This window comes from Syngnathus leptorhynchus, chromosome 1 (assembly GCF_054491065.1).
Source record: "Syngnathus leptorhynchus isolate UIUO chromosome 1, UIUO_Slep, whole genome shotgun sequence".
Taxonomy (NCBI): domain Eukaryota; kingdom Metazoa; phylum Chordata; class Actinopteri; order Syngnathiformes; family Syngnathidae; genus Syngnathus; species Syngnathus leptorhynchus.
Window position 1 is genome coordinate 10,106,764 of NC_141195.1, and position 22,796 is coordinate 10,129,559.

At 40.3% G+C, this 22,796-nt stretch overlaps 1 protein-coding gene across 1 annotated transcript in view; it reads right to left on the minus strand.

Moving 5' to 3' along the window:
* Nucleotides 1-22,796, minus strand: part of mtor (mechanistic target of rapamycin kinase) — a 54,934-nt gene that overhangs the window by 2,459 nt on the left and 29,679 nt on the right. Inside the window, exons 29-53 of the mRNA XM_085905628.1 lie at nucleotides 22,654-22,729; nucleotides 21,682-21,821; nucleotides 19,833-19,933; nucleotides 19,276-19,391; nucleotides 16,486-16,563; nucleotides 15,553-15,660; nucleotides 12,607-12,732; nucleotides 11,112-11,243; nucleotides 10,259-10,374; nucleotides 7,758-7,875; nucleotides 7,002-7,199; nucleotides 6,572-6,660; nucleotides 6,393-6,489; nucleotides 6,186-6,284; nucleotides 5,987-6,109; nucleotides 5,674-5,856; nucleotides 5,371-5,505; nucleotides 4,753-4,927; nucleotides 3,798-3,933; nucleotides 3,575-3,722; nucleotides 1,840-1,962; nucleotides 1,486-1,568; nucleotides 1,346-1,418; nucleotides 1,188-1,262; nucleotides 917-1,052 (exon numbers count right to left, since the gene is read on the minus strand). Of these exons, the coding sequence (XP_085761754.1) occupies nucleotides 917-1,052; nucleotides 1,188-1,262; nucleotides 1,346-1,418; nucleotides 1,486-1,568; nucleotides 1,840-1,962; nucleotides 3,575-3,722; nucleotides 3,798-3,933; nucleotides 4,753-4,927; nucleotides 5,371-5,505; nucleotides 5,674-5,856; nucleotides 5,987-6,109; nucleotides 6,186-6,284; nucleotides 6,393-6,489; nucleotides 6,572-6,660; nucleotides 7,002-7,199; nucleotides 7,758-7,875; nucleotides 10,259-10,374; nucleotides 11,112-11,243; nucleotides 12,607-12,732; nucleotides 15,553-15,660; nucleotides 16,486-16,563; nucleotides 19,276-19,391; nucleotides 19,833-19,933; nucleotides 21,682-21,821; nucleotides 22,654-22,729 (2,984 nt within the window). The remainder of the gene's footprint in view (nucleotides 1-916; nucleotides 1,053-1,187; nucleotides 1,263-1,345; nucleotides 1,419-1,485; nucleotides 1,569-1,839; nucleotides 1,963-3,574; nucleotides 3,723-3,797; nucleotides 3,934-4,752; nucleotides 4,928-5,370; nucleotides 5,506-5,673; nucleotides 5,857-5,986; nucleotides 6,110-6,185; nucleotides 6,285-6,392; nucleotides 6,490-6,571; nucleotides 6,661-7,001; nucleotides 7,200-7,757; nucleotides 7,876-10,258; nucleotides 10,375-11,111; nucleotides 11,244-12,606; nucleotides 12,733-15,552; nucleotides 15,661-16,485; nucleotides 16,564-19,275; nucleotides 19,392-19,832; nucleotides 19,934-21,681; nucleotides 21,822-22,653; nucleotides 22,730-22,796) is intronic.

Consider the following 22,796-nt stretch of genomic DNA (forward strand, 5'->3'; position numbering starts at 1 on the left):
AATCAGGTCACGTTTGTTAGCAATGATGACAACAACTTGGCTTTTTTTTTTCTTTTGTTCAAGTGCTGCAAATTCTACTTCTGAATCAAGACACTGTAATGTGCAAAGATTTCAGCGTTAAAAAAAAAAGACATGTCATTTTCATTTTTATAATATCGAGCTAAAGCTTAGAATATTTTTAGGTGTAAACCAAGAGCCTAATTTAAAGAAAAAAAGATGTGTAAGGACACACATCAGTCATGAACCAATTACAACTGTAGCCATCATTTTCTGATAACTGATCACTTTGTTTTGTCTAATAGTGCATCACCATCTGTTCTGTTGCTTGAAGTTTACAATTCAATTCAATTCAATTCAATTCAATGTTTTACCACGTAAGAACATTTTCTCATTGACAATGGCGACCTGGAGGCAAGGTGTGTGAAGTGTCTTGCCCAAGGACACAATGACATGTTACTGTGACAGAGCTGGAATCGAACCCCCAACCCTCCGGTTACTAGACGACCCATACTACCTGAGCCACAGCCGCCAAAAGTTACCATGAAAATGGGAGAAAAAGTAGAAACGTACACTTGAAATGCTTTTCATTATGATGGTGTCTACTGGCCTTCCATTAAACCGCCTCCATACAGTTCCTTTGTCAAGCCATGCATTTGAGAGCCATTATTTCACAAGGTGTCATTTTATCAGAGGCAAAGAAAATGGTCACGCTGAGAAAGACTGCAGTCGACACGCATCAAATTGACACCCGCTGTACTATTACACCATTCTCCCTACATTTAAATTTGTGATAGTGGACAATCAAGGGGTTCTATTTTTTCCCCCCCACTTGAGTCTCATATGAGATAACTACAAATGGGTGTTACTTGGCAAAAACACAAAGGACGACATAAAATTGTCTTAAATGGGTCCTTACTGTCCATGAGTCTCCAGTTGAGCAGCGGGTCATAGACAAAGGCCTCCAGCACGGCCATGACGCTGTCTCTATGCTCCCTCAGTACTTCCATCACTGTGTGGCATGTGATGCGGTAGTTGCCGTCCAAGCCCGTCACCTAGTGCGCAGTCAAACACACACAATTTATGGGCCGCAACCACAAATCTTTCTCCCAGGGTAAATACATTCTGGTTAAGTCTAATATTTGCGACAAAAGGCGTAATTACTGATGTAACGATGTGGTGTCAGTTACCTCCATAGCATTGGTCAGCATCCTTGTCAATCTGAAGGGAATCTTTTCAGGAAACTTTTCTCTAGTCATGGCAACCTGATCAATAATGTAATCCTGGTTAATCTTGAGGGAAATAATTGTTAAAACACGTTCGTGTCACATACATAATTGCCCCTTACCTCAAAACAGTCTCCAAAGTCAATATGGAGGATCTTTCCACTTAACCGATCCAACATTAAGTTCGAAGGATGCCTGTGAAGAATATAAGCAGAATCTTCCAATGAACAATGTCACGTAATGGTAACTTTGATGAATTCACCTGTCGCCCAGTCCCAGGATGTAGCCAACCATTGACATCACAGCCAAGGAGCGGGTATAATTCGTCCTCCTGTCAAACCACACCTAGAAAAGGAATAACGACCAGGTTACAAAACTAATGGGATGTGGAAGATGACAAAAGTGAGGTTCAGTTCCTTCAATGACACTTTCCTTGTCCTACAATAGTTCTTCTTTTATTGTAGGTTTTCTTATTTTAGATTTTAGACAGTTGACAAAGTGTCCTTGACATTTTAGCCCCGAATCATTGAACTGTGAGGACGGATTCTGAAAAGATGACGTACACTCATTCATCCTTGCCAGAGCTGCAAACGAAGAAAGAAGTAGAGCAGCTCACCTCAGAACTGGGACTCTTTAGCCACAAGAGCTTGGCCAGGTCGTCTCCGGCCGTGTTATTGACCGCATGCTCAAACACCTCAACTTTCTCCATCAGTGTCAGGTGGTCATAGTCAGGCGCCATCTGGAAGGAAAGGAGTCTTTTTGCATGACTTTTACCACATTCAGCCTTGACATTCAGTTAGCAAGGATGCCGGTAACGCACATTATTACTGGCAACAAAAAAATCTGAACATGATGAAGATTGGTAGAATTTTCACAATGCGTCTCTCTAAGAAGCTGGCTCGAGTTGCGTGATAGCTTTCGATTCCTTCTCAGAGACATCACTGGGCAATAACATCCTGCTCTTGCCACTTAAATATATAATAATAATAAAGCAGATTTTTCTTTTATAAACAATTTCAAGAAAACAATGCGATACCTTGTAGCTATGGATCTGCTCAATATGCCTCGCCTCATTGAGCGTGTCTGATGTTTGCACGTTTAATTAACATGCAGCAGTTAAGAGCCCAAATGCATCTTCGTTTAAGATGGGTCGGTGCTCATTTGTGGAGAACAAATGAATGCAAATAGTATCTTGTGTGTGGAGGAATTGATGTGAAATGTAAAGCGTGACAGTTGATGTCTAATTTGGAAACGCGTCATTTTACAACTACAAATGGCAGAAATGGTCACGGCCATATGTTGGCCCAATTCAACATAAATCTTCATTGTACAAAATGAAAGGACTGAAATCCACCCATTTATTCATTCTGAATCTCAGTAACGTGTTGCACAAATATGTTTGTGCCCTAGTGTCACTCTTAGAATTAAAGAAGCAGTACGCAGCTGTTAAGAACAACCCTAACCCCTAACCCCAAAAAACAAATCAAAACAGACAGTTCAATACACTGGTGATGTTTTTAGAGTGGGATGAAAAGGACTTTTCAGCAAGCATCACAATCTTAGAAGGTTAAGGGCAGATTCTAGGAGGGCCGTTTAGGACGACTCTCACTAACATTTGTGGCTATCGGACCATGTGCATACATTACGCAACAGCGGGGAACCGACAGTTGGTGCATCGATCCAATGTGGTAGGACCAGAATTTCCCTGTTCCAAAGCTGACTCAAATTAAAGCTCAGAGCCTGGTTGCAAATTCAACAAGAGGAACATTTTATCAAAATTTTCCAGAACTATAAAAACACCCAGAAGGCAATGGATATGCAGATGACATATCACTTAGGATAATTTGTCCTTGAGTCCCTTAAAAATGGTATCGTAAGTCCAAGCCATTATTAATACTTATGGCAAAACTGTTTACAATACTTTTTCAAGCATGAAATTTGCACTAAACACCCGTAAAACAGGTTAAAAATGGGACCCAGGAAGTTTGGTCAAATTGACCCAACTTAGTAGGTTGGTCCAATCTTGACCCAAATTAGGTTGTTTTTAACAAACCGGTTTTAAGAGCTGGTTAAAGAGATGCCAAATTGATTACAAATGAGGGGCAAGTCAAAAATTACAAATCTGGCTTTTGAATTAGAGTAGAAGAAACTAAACAGTACTCCTGCCAAGACAGTTGTATCACACAAATCCTCATAAGCTTCACATTTCCGTAGATATCAGTGAATTATTCATTGAGAAACACAAGGCAAAAAAGCTGCCAACGTCAGTGAACTTCAAACCCATTTTAGGATCTCTGACTTCCACATACTACATATTTGAGGAATGAGGACTCCCCGCAGAGGTTACATACCCTTAGCATGATGCGATGTTCAATGTTGAGCAGTATCTTTTTCTTTTCTCTGTAGTCTCTAATGAGAGCATGCAGAGTGTCACAGTGGGGGACCCAGCCGATCAGGCCTGAGTTTGTGGACAAAGGGATCACTGCGTAGCGCTGGATGCTATCGAGTGTGAACACATGAAAGATTCAGACAATGAAGACGCTCTTGTGCGTGCATACATGGCAATTAGTTTACCTGAGGTTCTTGCGCAAAGAAGCGGGGTCGTTTGCCAGCAGTGTGTTGACCAAACCAAACAGCTGCATGACTCTCTCATCCTGTCTCAGGTCCTCATGGCCCTTTAATAAGAACATGAACTCATGGCCATTGCTGCCTGCAGATGGAGCCACAAAACACAAGATCCACACGGTTAGCGGCGAGGAAGACTGAATCATTCTTCAATTGACCGTAAGGTACATATGTTCACCGTGAGGTGTCCAAACACGGAATATTAAAAGAAGGATCACTTTGATTATTTTAAGAGTGCCGTGTTTGCTCCTCAAAACCATCAAATCAAGGCAATGTGTTGCCAAAGAGGACTGACAGTAAATCTGGGAGACCCCATAGTGGGTGACAGGTCTTAATCTGCTGTGTTGCTCCAGAGGTCAGTTGATGTATTGCCTTTCATTTTTCGCAGCCCATGTTGTGTGTCACTGATGGCGAAACATGAGAGCAAGGTACGACACTGTCCAGTGGAAAGTGGGAGGTAAAGTGAACCGTTTGTGATTAATCGCAGCGTGATTTTGCTTTCAGACAAGGTGACTTTACTGCGGCGAGGCATTTTTAAAGGCCTTTCAGGGTTGTATTTCACAACACACAGCACGGCAAATGAGATAGAGCCACTGTTATTTATTCATGCCTTCAAATTATTGTCAAAGATTGGTGCTTGGGAGAATCTTGGTTGGTGTGTGAATGGAAACTTTCATCATGGAACTGCTAATGTCAAACAATCAGTTCCGCAATTCTGGTTAACCTCCAATTGTTTGGATTTGTGTGTGTGTGCGTGCGTTTGTTTGATTTTTGTGTGGTTTGACATCTGTAAATACACATTTAATGAATTTAGATGAGTTAAAATGTCAAAATCAAGTCAAAGAGCCAAACCGGTTTACCTAACCTGATCACCGGAACGAAGCAAACTGCCATTAATCCTTACCCATAATGGTGAGTTTACGTGGGCGCTGCTTGGAGGTGATGACCTGCAGGGAGGGCGCGATGGACTGGATGCGAATGATGGTCTGATTGGGGTCATAGGTGCCCGGGACTGCCAGTTCCAGGTCACGGCACATCAGCAATTTAGGTGAAACATATTGCAGCTCCAGAGAAGTAAGCTGCATACAATGTTGATGAGAGCAGTGAATGAGATGGGCTAAAGATGCACCATGGGAGGGAAGCTAAAATTTTAGTGTCAAAGGAGGGAAAAGCTGCTTAGCACCAATTAGCATGCGCCTGAAGTATATTGTCACTATTTACAGGAAGGCCAGGTCCTTCCTTTTCAGTTCCCAGAATACAAAGCTTGGTGCAATGTATCAGCAACAAGGACATTAATCTTTGTTATATGTGCGTTTGTGTTACCAGTAGTTGAATGAGTGTCATATTTAACACATTTAAGTTTGATTTATGTCGCACATTTTACTTCATTTTTTTTTTCCCATCAACCATGACTTTAGGTTGTGTGTAATTAGTGACATCCAATGTCAATTACATGAACTTGCAATGCTTGTGATAGAAAAAGTCAATGTGAAGAGATTTGTGTTGGTGCAGCTTTGCTTACCTGCGGTAATTGTTTAGAGATACGCCTGAACACATGATAGTAAAGATCCCAGGCCTGCGTCAAGTCTTTCACATTTCCAGAGCGCATGTACTTCCTGCACCAATCCTGAGCCTCCATCAGGTCTCTGCCGTAAGCCTTGTTTGGTGTGAATACAAACAAGTGATTTAGTCCTTAAATGTTCCTTAGTTAATAGCCTTAGATAGGAATGCTTTAATTTGAATATTTTCAGTCATTAGGGCAGAATGAGGTGTACTTTCTGTCGCTACAACGAAGAAGCACAGATGTCATCTACCAGACACACACCTGATTAAAAGAGGTCTCTTTCAGAGTCTGTGGCCCCCTCTCCATCATGGCGTGCAGAGGTTCCAGCACAGCAAACATGCCCTTGACATTACGCTCTCCAAAGTAGAGACGTGAAGCCTCCTCGAGGCCCTCGTGCCACATTTCATGCCACAAAATGGCAACTCGGATGAGCTCCTCACTAACCTGGACAAAGGACACAAGAGTATACAAACAAGACTCATAACACAAAATTACCCTGTTGCCATTGAAAACGGTTTATAATTTTAGAATTTATCAATGCGTAGTTGAGCATAATGACAATCACTATCCATACCATGATGGCTTGTTGGACCAGAGTGTTGCAGTGTTCGCACATGTTTTTCAGGATTTTGTTTGCAGCATTGTGGCGAGCTGTGGTGGTAGACTTTGAGGCCACAGTTAGTGGGTAGATCAAGGCCTGCCGATGAGTGGTTCATCGTTAATCAATTGTTATTGCTTCAAAGATTGATTTCGGAGTAGAACTGCAAACATACTTGTGGATGATATCGGCCAATGTCTGTCAGCAACTGATGGATGAGGCGACCCACCAGAGGACGAGGAGTATCAATCCGAGCAATAAGTTGTGGGATCACCTAAGTAGCAAACTCAAAGATGAGCACGGAAATGAAAGACCTCCATCAAGGCTCTCTCGCTCTGGACAATCTCTGATGCCATTAGTACGGAATGCGTGCAAGTTTTACCTGCAGCCAGGTATCTATTTGGATAGTCTTGATGCCTTCCACCAAGGCCTCATTTACTTCAGGCCAATGGCCATAGTCAAACCACAAAGTCAGAACCCTAAAAAGTACAGTAGTAAATAACAAAACAGAACAGAAGCTTTGACACGGCAGTCAGTACTAACTAGAGCAACATGACTCACCTGAGTGTGTCTTGCAGGTTGTTTCCTCTGGACAAAGAAATGGAGCGGAAAAACCCTTGAACAGCAGGAACCGTATACAGGAGCAATGTCTTTGAGAGAGATAAAAAAAATGACACTTTAAAGGTCCATCCATCTCAAGGAACATTTCTATCAACTTTATCAAAAAAATCTGTTGTTAATTAATCACGTCATGATGTTGCTTAATCATTCCTTGCGTGAAGCAATTGAGTAATCGACAGTATTTGTCTGCAATCTGTGAGGCACTGTTGATTTATTCAGCTTCAACTCGTCTAAAGAACATTTGGACAGTTGTGGCAAGGGAGACTGTTTATCTAGCCACCCACCCATCCATTCATCCATCTGTCAATCCACCCAACTATCCATCTATTAATCATCTATCTATGTTTGGTTGATTCTGTACCATTCTCACCTCATTAACCTTTTTTTGTCCTGGCGAGGGAGCAGGACTGTGGTCGTTGCTGTCAACCTCACTGTCGCTGTTGCTGGCCTCGCTGTTGGCACTGGCACCACTGGCGTGCCGCAACTTCTTCTTCTCATCTCGAGCTTGACTCTGGTGTTTGTAGTGCAGCACAGCCTCAAAATTCATTACTGCCCAGGCGTGCCAGGCCTGCCAAAAGATGGGACAAGCTGAATGAAAAGACGGGGCAAAAACTGCAAATGACTTCCACCATGATGATGGCTCATGATGTCATTTTTCCAGTTTAGGGTGGGACAAAAAGCGATCCAAATGTGTGAGTGAGTGTGATGTTTGCTTTGCTGGGTTATGCAACCACCTATTAAAAGGTTAAAAGCTTAAGGGTGTTGGCAAGGACATCTGGGTAGGAAGCTGTGTAGGTGAGTAAAATGCAACCATCCCTGCAGCCTGACGTGCTGGCTTGGAACCAAAAAAAAAGTTCTAATTCCCGGCACCACAACTTCAGCAAATCATTTGATACACTTTAAATATAACCACACATTGATCTATATAAATGGACCATGCACCGACTGAAGCCAAACATCTTTGTTAGGAGATGTTTGAGTCAAAAGGGAAAAAACACAAGCAAACAAAAAAACAAACAGATTTTCAACCTTTTGCCAACACACTGCTGGATTTTTCTTTTTTTCCTGTGGCCAGAAAGGCTGAAAGAGAAAGCCTATAGTGTAAAGAGTGGATAATGGGGCTGACCTTGTACCAGTTGCGGTCGTGCTCGGTGGAATGGCTGTAATACTGCAGGACTTTAGGGATGGTGCTTTCATTGATGCCCTGCAGACTAAGCTGCCACTCTCCCAACTTCAAGAAGCATCTGTGCAAAACAAGAAAAATCACATAAATCATTGCATTAAATAAACAAAACAAAACATGCTCATTTCGAACTAGATACTTTTTAAAATCCCTCTGTAGGAAAGCAAAAACATCAAGCTATGTGGACCAGCTATGTTGCAGGAGGTCAGAGGTCAGCCCTGCTCTGCTCAGTTCAATAGCTGAAGTGTTCTCAGTGCTGTAAAATGAGTGATTCATACCCCTCCGCTGCTATTTTAACAAGGGACATGTTCAATTCCAACATCCACTGTATTCCACGACCGCATGAGCAGTAAAACAGTCCCACTGAGGACTTTAATCATGATCATGATGTCGCAGCTTCCAAAACACCACAAATGACATTCAGAATACGAAGCAAAGTTGATCAAAAAAGGAGTCAATTCTGTTTTGACTTTGGGAGAAGCAAAAGGAAATTTTTCAAATCTATCACTAATAAAAACTTCACATATGTGCTGAAAGGTTCTGGGACCACAACCAAAGGGTCTCCTTAATTATCCAAACTGCTTTTTCTTCAGTTACATTAGGCCCTGCTGTATAGCACTTCATCCATCAAGCTCTGGATGGTAAGACGCTCACAAGAAAAAATATCGTTTTCTGGCAAAAACGGAATAAAACACTCGCGCGTGTTGAACCAAAGTGAGCACTTGGTACACATGCCGTTGTCATCCCTTCCATCAAGAGCCCAACAGTCAAAGGCCCATTTGCACAATACCTAAATTAAATTATTTTGATGGAGATTATGTAATTTCTCCTGAGCGCTTTTCCATGCAAGCACGTGTCAATGCCTTAAGCTGTAGCAAATGTCTAACAGGTTGGTGTATGGGAAAATAGCAGGGGCTGTGTGGATTTCAGAACGATGTGTCATTTGGACAGGAGATGCCAGGTTACAGAGAATTTGTCTGTGGAGGGGACGTCCCTGTGATTGTGTGGCCCCAGCGTCGGGCCGAGCCATCCAGGTGTACCCCATACCACGCTTCAGACCTATAATCTTGAAAGTGTGTCAGCTTGTCTGGAGGAAGCCAGTTCTTGTCTGACAAGATACGGTTGTCGTCACTAACATGCATTCCTCAAACAACTAGTGTCCCTCTTGGGATGGTGAAATGAGTTTTCCAAAATAGTCTACGTCTTTTTTCAACTTGTCACGCATCTCTGTTGTGATGTGTGAGTGTTGAGAAGCAATGATCCATGTCTGTGGGTTTGTGTAGGAAGCCAACAAGATTAGAACTTTTGTCGGAGTTCAAAAAGGATACTTTTTTTTTTCTCTTCACACCACAAACATTTTCATATATCAATTGATTTTATGTCTAATCATAAAAAAATAAAGCATGTAATTGATACTGTGCATAGTACGAACATTAACACAATATTGTAAATTACTTTTAAATGATACGTATAGATGCAAAGAATATAACTAATTATATTGAGCTGTTGTTTAGATGGATTACTGTAAACCATTTTAAGTTTGCATACTTTACCATTTTTTTTCAACAGCGGTTAAATAAATAAAGCAAGTTCTCTGTGAATATTACAAAGTAGGAATTCAGCGTCACAGTGCATGTGGTAACTTGTTAAGGTAGAGTGTTTTATTCTAATATTGCAGTGACTCACTCATTAGATTTGTGGGACGATTAAGAATGAAACTTTTGCAATCAAAGAGTAGGTTTTTGCTTTCCATTTTCCATTACTCTGAATCAGTATCAAGCTCGGTAATCAGCGTCTGACAACACAGGAAGTCTATCAGGGTGTCAGGCTTTTGAAATTACAACATTTTGAAAAAGATTTCATGCAATGCATGGTTTCCCACAATGAGCTGCACCTTTCTGCCAGAGCTGTCAGTCAAGCATTCAGTGGGAGCCACGAATGTGAAAAATCGACAGCGGATCTGTGACATTTGATGGCATGGTTTGATGTTGGGGTTGCTGGTGTGTGCAAAAGAGGACTAATTTTGTGCTAACAATGTTTAATATCTCGTCACTCAAAGGATGTAAATCACCTTGAAAATGACTCTGGGAATGAATGTGAAGGTGTCTTTTATAAACGGGGGAAAAAAACACAAGGCAACATTTTCCTTCAATTATGTTGAGTCGGACTTTGCGTGGATGTGGATGTCTGACAGTTGGCACACCAAGCCGCATTAATAATGCAGACGGACACTGTCATGAAAATAAAGCAAACTGACGCAAATGAGCTGAACAGTGATCTCAAGTATGCATCATTAACAACTTTCCATACAGACAGTAGACATAAACCAAATCACAAGCTAGTCAAATGGCAGGACGGACTAGATTAGAGATTTGTATAGAGTTTTGTAGTAAAGTGTACATGTTTGGATTTTTTTTCTTTTTTTTTTTTAAAGGGGGACAAACCTTGCCATGAGTTTGTGGAGCTCCTGTTTGTGCTTTTGGTCTTCTGCCGCAATAGCATGCTGGGCTTGCTGCTGCATCCCTTGCACAAAATGCTGCATGTGCTGGAAGGCATCAATCTGAAGAGGTAGATATGAACATTTTAGAGAATTGGTGGGTGGTGGATGAGGGTTATGACTTTTAAGTGTCACTCTGAATCAAACAATAGAACAATAGTAAATAAACTAATGTCCTTGACTTCAAAACTAGTTTTCCTTCAATTTGTTGTAGATATGCAATATGTGGAGATTTACGGTATGTTTCAAAGTCATAATGGCCTTCTGAAGGAAAGCGTGACTACATTGTGGCTTATAACAAAAATGAGTTTGACATCTGCGCTCTTGGAATACACAAAACTACATTCATTTTAAATATCTTTTCATTTGCCAAACTCAAAACAATTACTCATAAGTCTTGGTTTTGTTTTATTTTAAAATTACATGAAAAAAAACAGTCTGAATGCTCAAGTGAATCGAAGTTTCCCTGCAAGACTTTAATTGCAAGGAATTTATTGGAAAACAAACTGGTTTTTATCCAGCTTCAATGCCGTAAATCATAAACCGCTGCTCTTGAACGACTGACTCATGCACGTCTAACGTTACAGGCTGTCTTTAAAGCGAGATGAAGTTGTGATGGAAATATAAATGTCTGCGGCCTTAAACTGACATGCGGAGTCAAACCGGCCGGACCCAGACAGGCTGTGCAAAAATAATATTAAGCGGTGACAAGACTAATAGTTTGAAAATTCCCAACGCCTTTGTATTAGTGTAATGACATCAAAAAGGGTGACATCAAAACGAGAGCGAGACTCGCTTACCTTGCGGGCACTCTTCCACATATACTTCATATAAGCATAGGTGACATGTGGGTGGGCTGTGGGCAGTGGGTGATCAAGTTGCTTGGAGGGGTCAACACCCAAAAGGAGCACCAGGGTCTTATGGGCCAATGCCTGGAGGGAGGAGGGGCGGTTTGAAGATGGGCAAAATGCATCACAACAGGAACAAGAGCAGTGTCAGGAAGACCAAAAAGGCAAAAATCCTATGATACTGTCAGTTTGGAAAAACTTTAGAGCTTACAGATTTTCATTGCATAACTGCAATGACACATCTTTTGGGAAGTGGGGACTAATAAGTTGTTAGGAAGCTTTGGAGAATCAAAAAAAAATGCAAAAAGGAGAAAAAGAACAGTCGTTGAAGGGTTATTTCTTTCCAAGACCCTGTATCAGCATTTCCCATTATGCTTGCCACTGCTTTCACTTTCACTTACATCACAGTTGGTCATTCACGCATGTCTGTTTTGCGTGTGTGTGTGTGTGTATGTGTGTGTGTGTGTGCGTGTGTGTTGTGTGGCTGGTCGTCACACAACGAAATGACAATAACACTGAGGTGAAAGATGGAAAACTACTGTAAAAGAGCAGACCCACAAATACTGTGTTTAAAAACAGATTAAGAGTCCCTTGCCACTTGATCACGGTTCAAAAAGTTTGAAAAACGTGGAAATCCTTTTCAGGTACAGACTTCACATTTGTATTTGGAAAAGCAGATGAAATGAAATATATATAACACCACTCGAGTTTCATTTCATCAAACATGATCATACCCTGGGTGTAGTGATTTTAGTTATTTATAAGTTTCATCATTGCAACAGCAAGTGGTGAATGTCAGAATCTATAGAACAGGCAACGACTGAGTACTGTACTTCCATGTGCCCCAGTTTAGATAGTCACAGCAGCCAATCATCTTTAGGCTATAAACACACACATACTATTTAAAAACTTTTTAAGATAGCAAAAGTAATAGGACAACTGGCTGTTCTGCTCCTCCATAACCAGGTGGGTTTTCCTCCCTCCTTATGCCATTAACAAGGAACAGATAATAGTGAGCTATTTGCATTTGGAATATGTTGCTGCCAACTTTGCTGTCATATCCAAAGACCTCTCACTATTAGTGAAGCATTATGGTGAAAAATCATAACTAGCAAAAATATTACAATTGGCCAGACCAACTGTTGGAAAATTCTTAGACAGAACGCACCGGTGTCCACAGAAAATGACTGCGGTAAATGACCAAAGAATCCTTTCCCTGGTAAAGAAGAAAAAAAAAAAAAAAAACTTCAAGAGAAGTCAAAGAAAAACTCTCCAGGTACAGTACAGGTGTATGTGTCAAAGACAACACTCAAGAGCAGACTTCAACAAAAATAATAGAGAGAGTTCACGACAAGATGGAAACCGCTGGTTGAAGTTTGCTAAACATAAAATAAAATAGGCTTAATGCAGAACTAGTATGTGTCTGCTTCTGGGAAATGTAACTTACCAAGCGCCCACTTTTGCCACAGAGGCTGGCGTATTTCAGCCACGTCCTCATATCCTCATGGGGGCTGATCACAAGTGACCTGACCATCAGGATCCTTTGCCAGTCCTCCACGATTCGCTGACAACCCTGAGAGAAAACACACACACAAACAAAAAACATGGATGTTTTTGTTAGACTTTAAAGCGAGGAACTACTTCATTGATATGGTACACTTGAGAGCTGTATAGTGAAAACTACGGCGGCCATTATTGCCATTCTCAACACCTCCACACGTGAGTCTAGTAATTCCATGTGCCAGAACAAAAAACAGACGTATACTGTGCGTCATCTTTTATGAATTTTCAAGAACTAATCGCTGGCATACTCTGCTCTGACATGATTTACACGAGGAAAGCAATATGATAAATTCTTGTTTTTGCATGAAAGAGCAAAGTGGTGTAACTCAATATTTCAGGTCTTGCAATAAAGCGATGACAATATTTCAATTGCAAAAAACTTGTTGCTGAAAGGTTTCTGAGGGGATCTCGATTTTTACAGCTTTGAGTCAACTTGAGAGAATAAAATGTCTGGAAAAACACTAATGCATGATAGTCGCCTACAGGTTAAGGCAAATACGACATAAAATAAAAGAGAAGTATCTGAGGAGTAGGAGCCGGACTCTAACAGATGGGTGAGGTCAGTGCCAGACGAAATATTACCAAAGAAAAAGGCTGTCAGTCTCTGCATCTCTGGCGTTGGCATTATAGGCTCAGTGTGTTTACTAGCGCAGGCCTCGCAAGATCCCAAAGCAAATCTCATCTTTTATGATGGGGGGGCGGAATCAGTCTGATCAAGACAACCTTCATTTTACTGTGGGAGGAATTCGGTTGGTCTGGAAATGCTTTCTCTTCAACTGTCATGTCGGAAAGCTTTGAAAAGTCAGAAAGAAATTTCCCAGGTACCATTCCAAACCGTGAGAAGAAAATGGATGGACCGGGACGAAACATGCTGCTTTTCATTTTGAAGTTTATTGGTGCGGAGCAAGCCTTTGTCACCAGTCAAATATAAACTCCTATTCACAAAATAAAATGATTTATTCCAAATGTGACAAACCGACACCAAAATACTGTTTTTTAAATATAAAACGAAAACAGAAAATAAATAGATATAAAATCAGATTACGTATACTTAGATTATAAATTATTAATAGCGAGCACAACTCTTAGCCCCATGAAATTTTAGTACCTTGACAGATAAAAGTAAGTTAAATTGGGTGATTTGTATCGGCACATTAAGTGGCACTTTCCTGCGATCAATAGAGACTACAAAATGTGGTTGAGCAATACGGCCATGAAATATAATGTCTTTTGCCTCCCCCTAAAAATCCAAATTAACGGTTTTTCACGCTTAAGTAAATTGAAAGAGTATGTGGCAATGACATTATTCAACAGTTATCTTTAGGGATTTTTTTTCCACCTTCTGAGTTTTTTTTTTTTTTTATCCTGAAACAAAAACAGGCATTTATTTTTTTCTTGGCATCAACTGTATCAACTTTCACAGAGAGCCCGTTTTTTTTCTTTACAGACCATGTTAAAACAAAAGAACTTTCTCTGAAAAAGATGGTCCATTAAATACATTTTCTAATACAGTATTTTTTAGAAGACATTTAAAATGTTTCAACTTTTGTCTCTGTACAATTTTTTTTTTGCAAGACAAAGGAAAACAAAAAACTTGAATTTTAAGAGGTGTCTTTTTTTTTTTTTTACAGCCCATTTCTTCAGTGTCATCCATGGGTGACTCGCAGCAAAGGTTTATGGGTATTAATAATCACATTTTCATGCAAATGTTGGTTACAATCAGCAGAGGGGCTCTTACAGGCAGCATAAATCTTTTCAATACGATACTGAGATGAAAACACTACGGCATTCTGACTGAAACTCTTCCATCTCTTGGTTGCACTTTGACAGAACATAAACACAGTGAGTTTATCCAAGCTTGCCAAGGTAGCGGCTACCATATATCTGCACTATAGCACTCTGAATACATTTTCTTTGACTGCCATTACACAGATATTTCAGCAAGAACAAGTAAGCTACAGATATTTTTCTGCTTGCGCTATGATCTGGCTGTCTGCTATTAGCACGCTTGCTCCATTTTGCTGCTCTTATTTGTCTATTTATTTATTTGGGTTATTTGCTTATTACTTATTCGTTGCTCTTGTCTGTTCGTTTTTACTCTTTGTGCTATTTCATTGTGAGTGTTGTGTACTGTGTCTAGTCACCGTGGGACGGTGGGAAACGTAATTTCGATCTCTTTCTGTGCCTTACCATGTGAAGAAATTGACAATAAAGCGGACTTTGAAGAGTTAAGTTGGGCCTCAAACTTTTATTTGGTCTGTCTTATCAACTGCCTCCTATTTTGTTCATTTTTCTCATGTTACACCATTTCCCAGTTATCATAGATAGCTATATTACTTTCAATTATATAGAAATCCATGTGGGAAAACACAATTTATAAGCCAAGTGTATTAGTTAAAACACAACAGATAATTTCTCTCACACAAAATCAAAGGAGGTTTTTTTTTAAGAAATGAACTTAGAATACTTACATCCATCCATTTTCTAAACCGCTTATTATTTCATTTTTCTAGATTTGTTTTAGTATCACTATTGCGATATCAACGGCCTCATGAGAGAGGAAAAAATTGTGAACTTTTTACACAAAAGTGAAATTCCAATACAGAGGAGCTTTCCTATGATTCCTGAGAGACTATAAAGCTTTGCTGGGAAAACTACTCATGTATACTTGTGCACACCAACTGTATGATGTTGGCATAAAATGCCGCCCTTGAGAAACAGTAGCCTTTTCAACATCTGCTTTAAGCTGCATTTGAGCTTTTACACGTGAGTTCATGTGTGCGTGTGTGTGTGTGCTCGCCCATACATCATGTTGAAGGGCTGAGGTTACCTGAAGCCTCTCCCACCATGTTTCCCGAATGATGTCCCTCCTCTCGGGCACGAGCTTGTACTGGATCACCTCCTCCAGCTCTGACAACATCTGGCACGACACCATTGCCTGGGGAATACGTCAACACGTTTGTTATGGTTTAAGCATTTAAATGCATGGAGAGCAATGTACTGTAGAATACAATAGACACGTGAACATGTGTGGCCGCCGCGAGGACATTACCACTTACTTACTTGTCAACTTTTGGTAAATGTTAAGCTAAGTGGTTGCTTTATGTTTTAGGTGGGGGTGGCGTTAAACGGAAAGACACTTCTTTTCTGAAAAATTGTCCACAAAGAAAAAATAGACAAAAATCATGCAAATGACAGCTTGTATCTTGAAAAGCTCATAAATCGGGTATCTCAAAGAGCCCCTAATTTCAATTCCAAACGGCATGTTTTCCCCTTTGAAGCAATCCCCCTGGAGTAAAGAGCACTTCCCCAGCCTTTTCTGGCATGCCTCCTTGAAGGATTCTTCAGGGATCCTCCACAGCTCCATCTTCACAGCCATCTAGATGTTGTCTACGTCTTCAAAAGGGGTCCCCTCGAGGGGGTGGAGGTTTGGACATATAGCCACATTGGGTGAGTGGGGAGATTGTTCCATCATGGCGATTATCTTCTTGGACAGTAAGCGTTTTGAGGGAGTTGTAAGCATATAGCGGTGAAGCATCTACGAGTTGTGCTACAAGCCCCTTCTTGCACACTAAATGAGGCAAATGCTGCAGGCTCTGCTCATAGATGTGCTTCATGATTACAACTATGGGCAATTATTCAAAAATGATTGTATTGCTCATTAGTGGGTGATGGAATTTTTTTTTTTTTCCCGAATCAGACAGATCAAACTGTAAAACCCTGTTTAAAAAAAAAAAAATGTATAGAAGGTATTTGACTTTACCCCATAGGCTCGACTGTAGCTCTCTCCAGCCATGGCGGTTAGCTCGGCATCAAGGAGGTCTCTTGCTTTGTCAATGCACTGCCAAACAAATCAAATATAATTACAGATTGGATGTTGACAACAATGCCCCGCTGGTTGGTAAAAACAGTTTTAAATAAGAAAATGTGTTCTGTAAGACAGAATCTGAAGGGTCACTGAAAAGTAAGCACGCCTGAGGTCTATCTATATGAATAGGCTTTTGAATTCATTCAAAATTTTTGGCGCTGGTGATTTATTCAGTATCAAGCTATTTGGAAGAAAAAAAAGAGAATCAAAAGCAGCTGGTACTGGACTGCAGCCTGAATAGGGGAAAGCAGGGTAAGGATACTTACTTACTGAATCATCGTTAGCAAGCCCTGCCAACCGTGACGAAAGAGTGCGACGAAGACTTAGGCCAGTTTGATGAACTGTTGAGTGGAATGTGTTAGATAAAATGAACTGTTGAAAGCAAGTGTGTGGGAGACACGTAACCTCAGGTGTGGGGTTAGAAAAAAAAGGAATATAATTATTTATTAGAACTATGGACAAAAGATCTACGTTTCAACCACCGCTATGTATGATGTCACTCTTGTGCAACACCTTCATTCACTGAGCATCAAAGAATTAACTCTGCTGCTTTTTTTGCCGAGTAAAAGCTTCGGACTTTTTTTTAAGGTAATTAAAAAGAAAGGCTATTTCTTTTTAATTCAGATCTTCCAAGATGTGTAGTATTCGGAAGATGGTCATGACTAAAGCATGGCATTCCCATTTCATGTTTTGTGGTGCTGCCAATAGAAAAAGGGACAAATGATGGCTTGGTGAGTAAAGACGTTCTCACAAGCCAGGGCAAACAGCTGTTTCAAAGGCCAACCACCAGCAATTATTTTTCACAGGGATGGAAAGGAAAACTGGTGTGCCAAAACACCTGTGGAGACATGCACATCAAGAGGAAAGGGAATTGGTGAAGAAGGTACAATGAGGCTTTTTCTTTACAGCCTCATTAGTTTTGTTTACACTTGAATTACTGCCATCGGGCCTTCACTGAACTTGTGCAACCCAGACGGCTCCTGATAAATGCAGTGTCTGGCTTGATGCAACACCCCTTCCATTCTTTTCCTTAAATATTGTGCTTATATACACTGGCATGGCTCCTCTGACATTACATTCCAGTATGCTGCTATTTGAATGATTTGGGACAAATTGCCCTCTGTCGAGACGAACATCAATGTGAAGTCTCTCTTGAGAAAGAGTAAAAGGTATAAATTAAATAAAAACCCAGTAGAGGGTCGCTTATATCATCTGGATTGTTACAGAAGACTGGGATTGTTGTGGCTATGCATCATGAGTGGAATGGACAATTTATAAAGCCACCTCAAACTACTCACAGACACAGAAGCCCTCTGGGACTCGGCAAGCACGTCTACGATAGCGGCAAAACAACCAGCCCATATGAAATCAAACAAATTTAAGTGTGAGGATTAAGAACCACATCCGGAAGACTAGACTGAGCTCATGTTGACATTTAAGCTTTCACCATGCTCCATCTGCTTTTCATTGCTCATTCATTTTGAGTGGCTTGGTGTCAGTAAGAGTAAAAAGTCTGGTCTCCTTATTCATCTAACACCACATCCTATGGGCCACACCTGGATCTAATCTCGGTCTTAGAGGGGGTGAGTTGGGGAGCACAGAGGGCAGGTTTTGGGGGCTCTGTTGTGAAAAGGGGACGTGGTGGACAAATCCTAGGAAAGTGGAGGAACAGGTGTCCAAGTTGAAGCTTGCATTCATCAGAACTGTTGGCAAGCTATTCCAATGAGAGCATCTCATTTGCATTGAGCACTTGGCTCTAAGGACATGGATTTAGGGCCTTGAAAGCTGCAGGTTCAAAATCCAACAAATGTGTACATAGAAGCATATCAATTACCAAGTTTCATGTTATTAAGGAAATACAGAGCAGCATTTTGGACCGTGTTCAAACAAAAGCATGTGTGTTTTGAAAACCACATTTGGCCCTAAGTTGGTTTCCAAATAGGCCTTAATATCATTAGATCAAATGTTGACCAGCTAACACCATAAACCAGATCTGATAACGTTTGTGATGTATTGTGTGACTAAAAAGAACAACAACGGAGTCCGTTAAGTTGCACTTTCTTAAAAGAAAGGTGGCGGGGGTTACCACATGACTTGATAGGTAACAACAAATGGCAGCATCAATGCCGTTTGGGTTTAATAAGGTAATACTCATATAAATATACTTATTTTAATTTACTATACTATGTAGGTACTCTTACTGATTTGAAAATAAGATCAAATGCATTCAGCTTGTTTTGTATGTTATTATACTGCAGGACGAACATAGAACTCTTATGGTATCTTATCTTCCAGCATACCCTGAAAACAGGAACAAACTGAATCGTGGGAACCTGAAAATGATAATCTAATCCTTCTAAGGTAAGTTACATAACAATTCAATGCCATATAAGTATCACCTCATTAAAACAACTTTTGTGAACACACTAAGGCAATGAGGGAATTTGATAGTCTGGAATATACGTAGACATTTTTGTTCCTTTAATAGTCTGTCCAATGAAGTAAACTTTGAATGGATTGTTCAAAAGGCTAATGGAAATTCCAGAAACTGTGAGGCTATTGAGCGATCCCATGGTATGTCTTCAGGTTTTCTATAAATACAGCCATAATACACTGTACAGTAAATGGGGGATGGAAGTTCGCTCTGCTGGATGTATTCAAAATATTATGACATAACATAAGTACCTGCTGGGCCAATGAGAACAGGTCCTGATGCAAAGCTAGCACTGCCCTGTAGAAGGCACCATCGTGTGTGTCTCTCGGGATCATGCATGTGTACTCCTCCATGCTGTCCCAGTGCCCTGAAGGAAAAACAATCACGTAAAAATGATTGCTCAAGGATGTGATGATGATTTGTCTTTAGTTTACCATGACTTACATAAGAGAAAAATCACTAAATATGACTGAATATTTGCAAATGATATGCGGTCAGGATAGTCTTCATACAGTAGCTTGGCTGGTTCCAGGCAAAGCCACAGACCACAAATCTCAAGGGATGCTCTTTGACTGTGGCAAATGTTTTTGCTCCACATTTATGTATTACAGCGTGTCAATATTGTGGTTGGCCACTTCCATGTTATGCGAGAGGGCGAATGTTTAGATTTCATTGCCACCCTCTGCATCGTTCAGTCACCCATTTGCCGCAATGGCCGCGGCTCTACATGCATATAATTTACAAAAACCTCAGGAACTAATCTAGAGCTAGAGCTAATGCAGCCGTGATTGAAAAGTGTCCGAGTTACCTAGTCCCCAAGCAGCCGCAGCAGCCATACGAGCCATCTTGGCCTGGGTTTCTTCACTGACAAGAGTCCACTCCTCACAGCACCGCTGGTGCAACTGACCCCTTAAAAAAAAAAACAATAAAAATCAGCATGGGCTTCAAGTGTTCATGTACAAAAAAAAGACAGTGGACCTTAAACATCCATGATTCACAATTCGGAACAAAACAGAACAATACATTCAATTGCATTAGCACAAAACTTTGGGGGAAAAGTTGCATTGTATACATACATACACCAGATGCAGAAATTTTGCACTGCAACATTTTTACCTCACTTTTGCTGTGAAGAGTGCAAGCATCGCAATGACAAAATTCAGACACATCATGACTGTTAAATGGGATTGCTCAGTCATGGTGGCGGTCTGCCAAGTAACCTCCAACAAAGCTTAGACTGTGGGAAATGAGCCAATGAGGAACCCATTTTAGTGTAGATCCAGACAAATTGGATGTATTTGAGCCAAGGAAGCTCAGATGCTTCACCATGCCAAATTCCATTTACAAAATATGAACTATGATTTCCTTCATAGTGCTTATTGCCCTTTTGACGACAGAAAGTTTTTTTTTTTATTTAACATTTCAATTTGTCATTCATATATTCTTTCAAAATAAACACCTCAGATAAATGTAAATTCCATTAACACACTGATGACGTCAAGTACGTTAGCTAACAAATCCAACAGCATCTAATGCAATTCATTCCACAAAACATTTTTTTCAAATGACCACACCTGTTTTTGCATTCTACAATGGTGTTTTACAATTCTGTGTTAGATAGTAGGATGTGTGAGCCGCACCTATCACACAAATCATCTTTGAATTACGCTTGAATCATTTCTCATTGAAAACATTATTGAAAAGAATTGAATTTATTTTGTATGAGAGAGTTGATTCAACATCATGAAGTAGGCTGTGCTCAACCTACAGTAGAGGTTACGCTGTATTTTGAACAGGACAAACATTTACCATTTACAAGGAATTCCTCTTTATGAATGTGTACTTTTGAAAGTTAGGATGGGATTTCTACTAAAGCCTTCCTGTATTATCGTTATTATAAATCTACTTATGCTCTTTGACGCCAGTTTTGGATTCGCACCATGAGGATCCGAACAATATCCCTTAACTTGACAGGCAACTGTGTTCTCAAAAAGCCAATCTTCATTGACTCATTCATGCCTATGTCAAATGTTATATAATCTTCAGACTCTACAGGTTCTCACACACATAAAGCCCAACCTCAGCAAAATCATTTTCTTGCTAAATAAACATCATATCATTTCCCAAAATGACACCACTGACGACAATCACACAAGAGCAGTTACATAAGTCGATTGCCATCTGTTAAGTGTCAGAATTTCAAAACTAGCCTCCGCATACAGCGTTTGGATCTTTTTGACATGACTGTCTTTTTCCCAAAGAATGCTTTTTGAGGGCCAGCTGTCAATATGGTGAACTTTCAGTAGAGTATCTGCACCTCTAACCAGAGTTGGCTCTCTGTTCATTCTTTCCGGATTGAATTACAGTACTTCAGTCAACTCAAAAGGAACATTTTTTCAATCTTTTCACCTCCGTCAAAGGGAGTTTTGTCAAGACAGATTTGGAAAAGGTTGCTAAGGCAGAGCTCACGGGCATGAGTAGCGTATTCACACCACATTGACTCACGCACAGTCCTACACAGGATTATATATAAAAAAAAAAAAAAAAATAGATGGCGGCAGATGAATTCACCATAAGTATTTAAGCACACAGCTGAAAGGCTAGAGTAGCGAGAGAATAGCACTTCTGTCAAACTAAAGATAAAAATAATCACATACCATTCTCCCAGTGCCTCTAAGCAGCGCATTCTGCCCAGGATGAGCTCTGGATCCTCTTTGTTCATGTCGATCTTCTTATCGTATGCCACCAGAGCATCTTCCCACTCATGGAGCTTCTCATACCAAGTGGCTTGGATTTCCTAATCAAAAAGTGGTAAAAGTGTAATAATAGCATTGTTTGGACCGCTGCATTACAAATTCAGTCTTACTTTTTGTGTCAAAGCTTAAACATGAGATGTAGGACAAGGTACAATCGTAGTACTACACCTTACAAGGCATTCTTATCTTGCTGTCTCTTTTTTCGAGGCATGTGTACAAGAGCCTGCAAAAATCGCTCATCTGGGACTTTAAACATCGTTCCTCAGCCTGTTTTTTCGTGGCACCCTGTGGTTTGTGTTTCTATTCATACTGTCTTTTGACACAGTAACTACGTACCTTCGAAATCTGGTTTTTCGATCACAGTTAAACTGTGCTGTCATTGGACTTTTTACATGAAAGCATAGTCTACTAAGTTTAAATTGCCATCACTAACTGTTGTCACCAACATGATTCCGAAATCACTTTGGTGCTTTATTTAGTGTGATAAAACAAAAACAAAATGTGCAACATGAGGGAATGCACATTTTCTGAAAGTATATCAGCATTCTTTAATTAAGTTGATAATGTGTGCACTTTCAAAATTGTAGTCTTTATAACTGGGAAAATACTCCTCCCCAGTTAGAAGAGTAAATGGGTTTCCCACATGCTGTATTTTCAGAACAAGGTGTTCTGCAGATATGCAGCTAGAATGACCAAGACTAGCCCTAAAGAACTGTAAGCAGATACGAGACCACCCACTGTACAGTTCATGAACATTGCATTTCATTATGAGAATGTATGCTGGCGTTGATAAGGTAACGGTGACAATGAGAATTACCTAAATCCACTGCCAAGTGTTGAAAATGCAATGTCAACTTGTAAAAAAATACTTACCAGCTCACCAAAATGTTTCATGGCATACTCCAACACACCAGATGCGGCTTCTGGCTGCTGCAATTTATTGTTGATACTGGGAAATAAAAACAAAAATAGACACACATGGGCTTTCAGAGAAATATCCAAACAAATGTGTAATT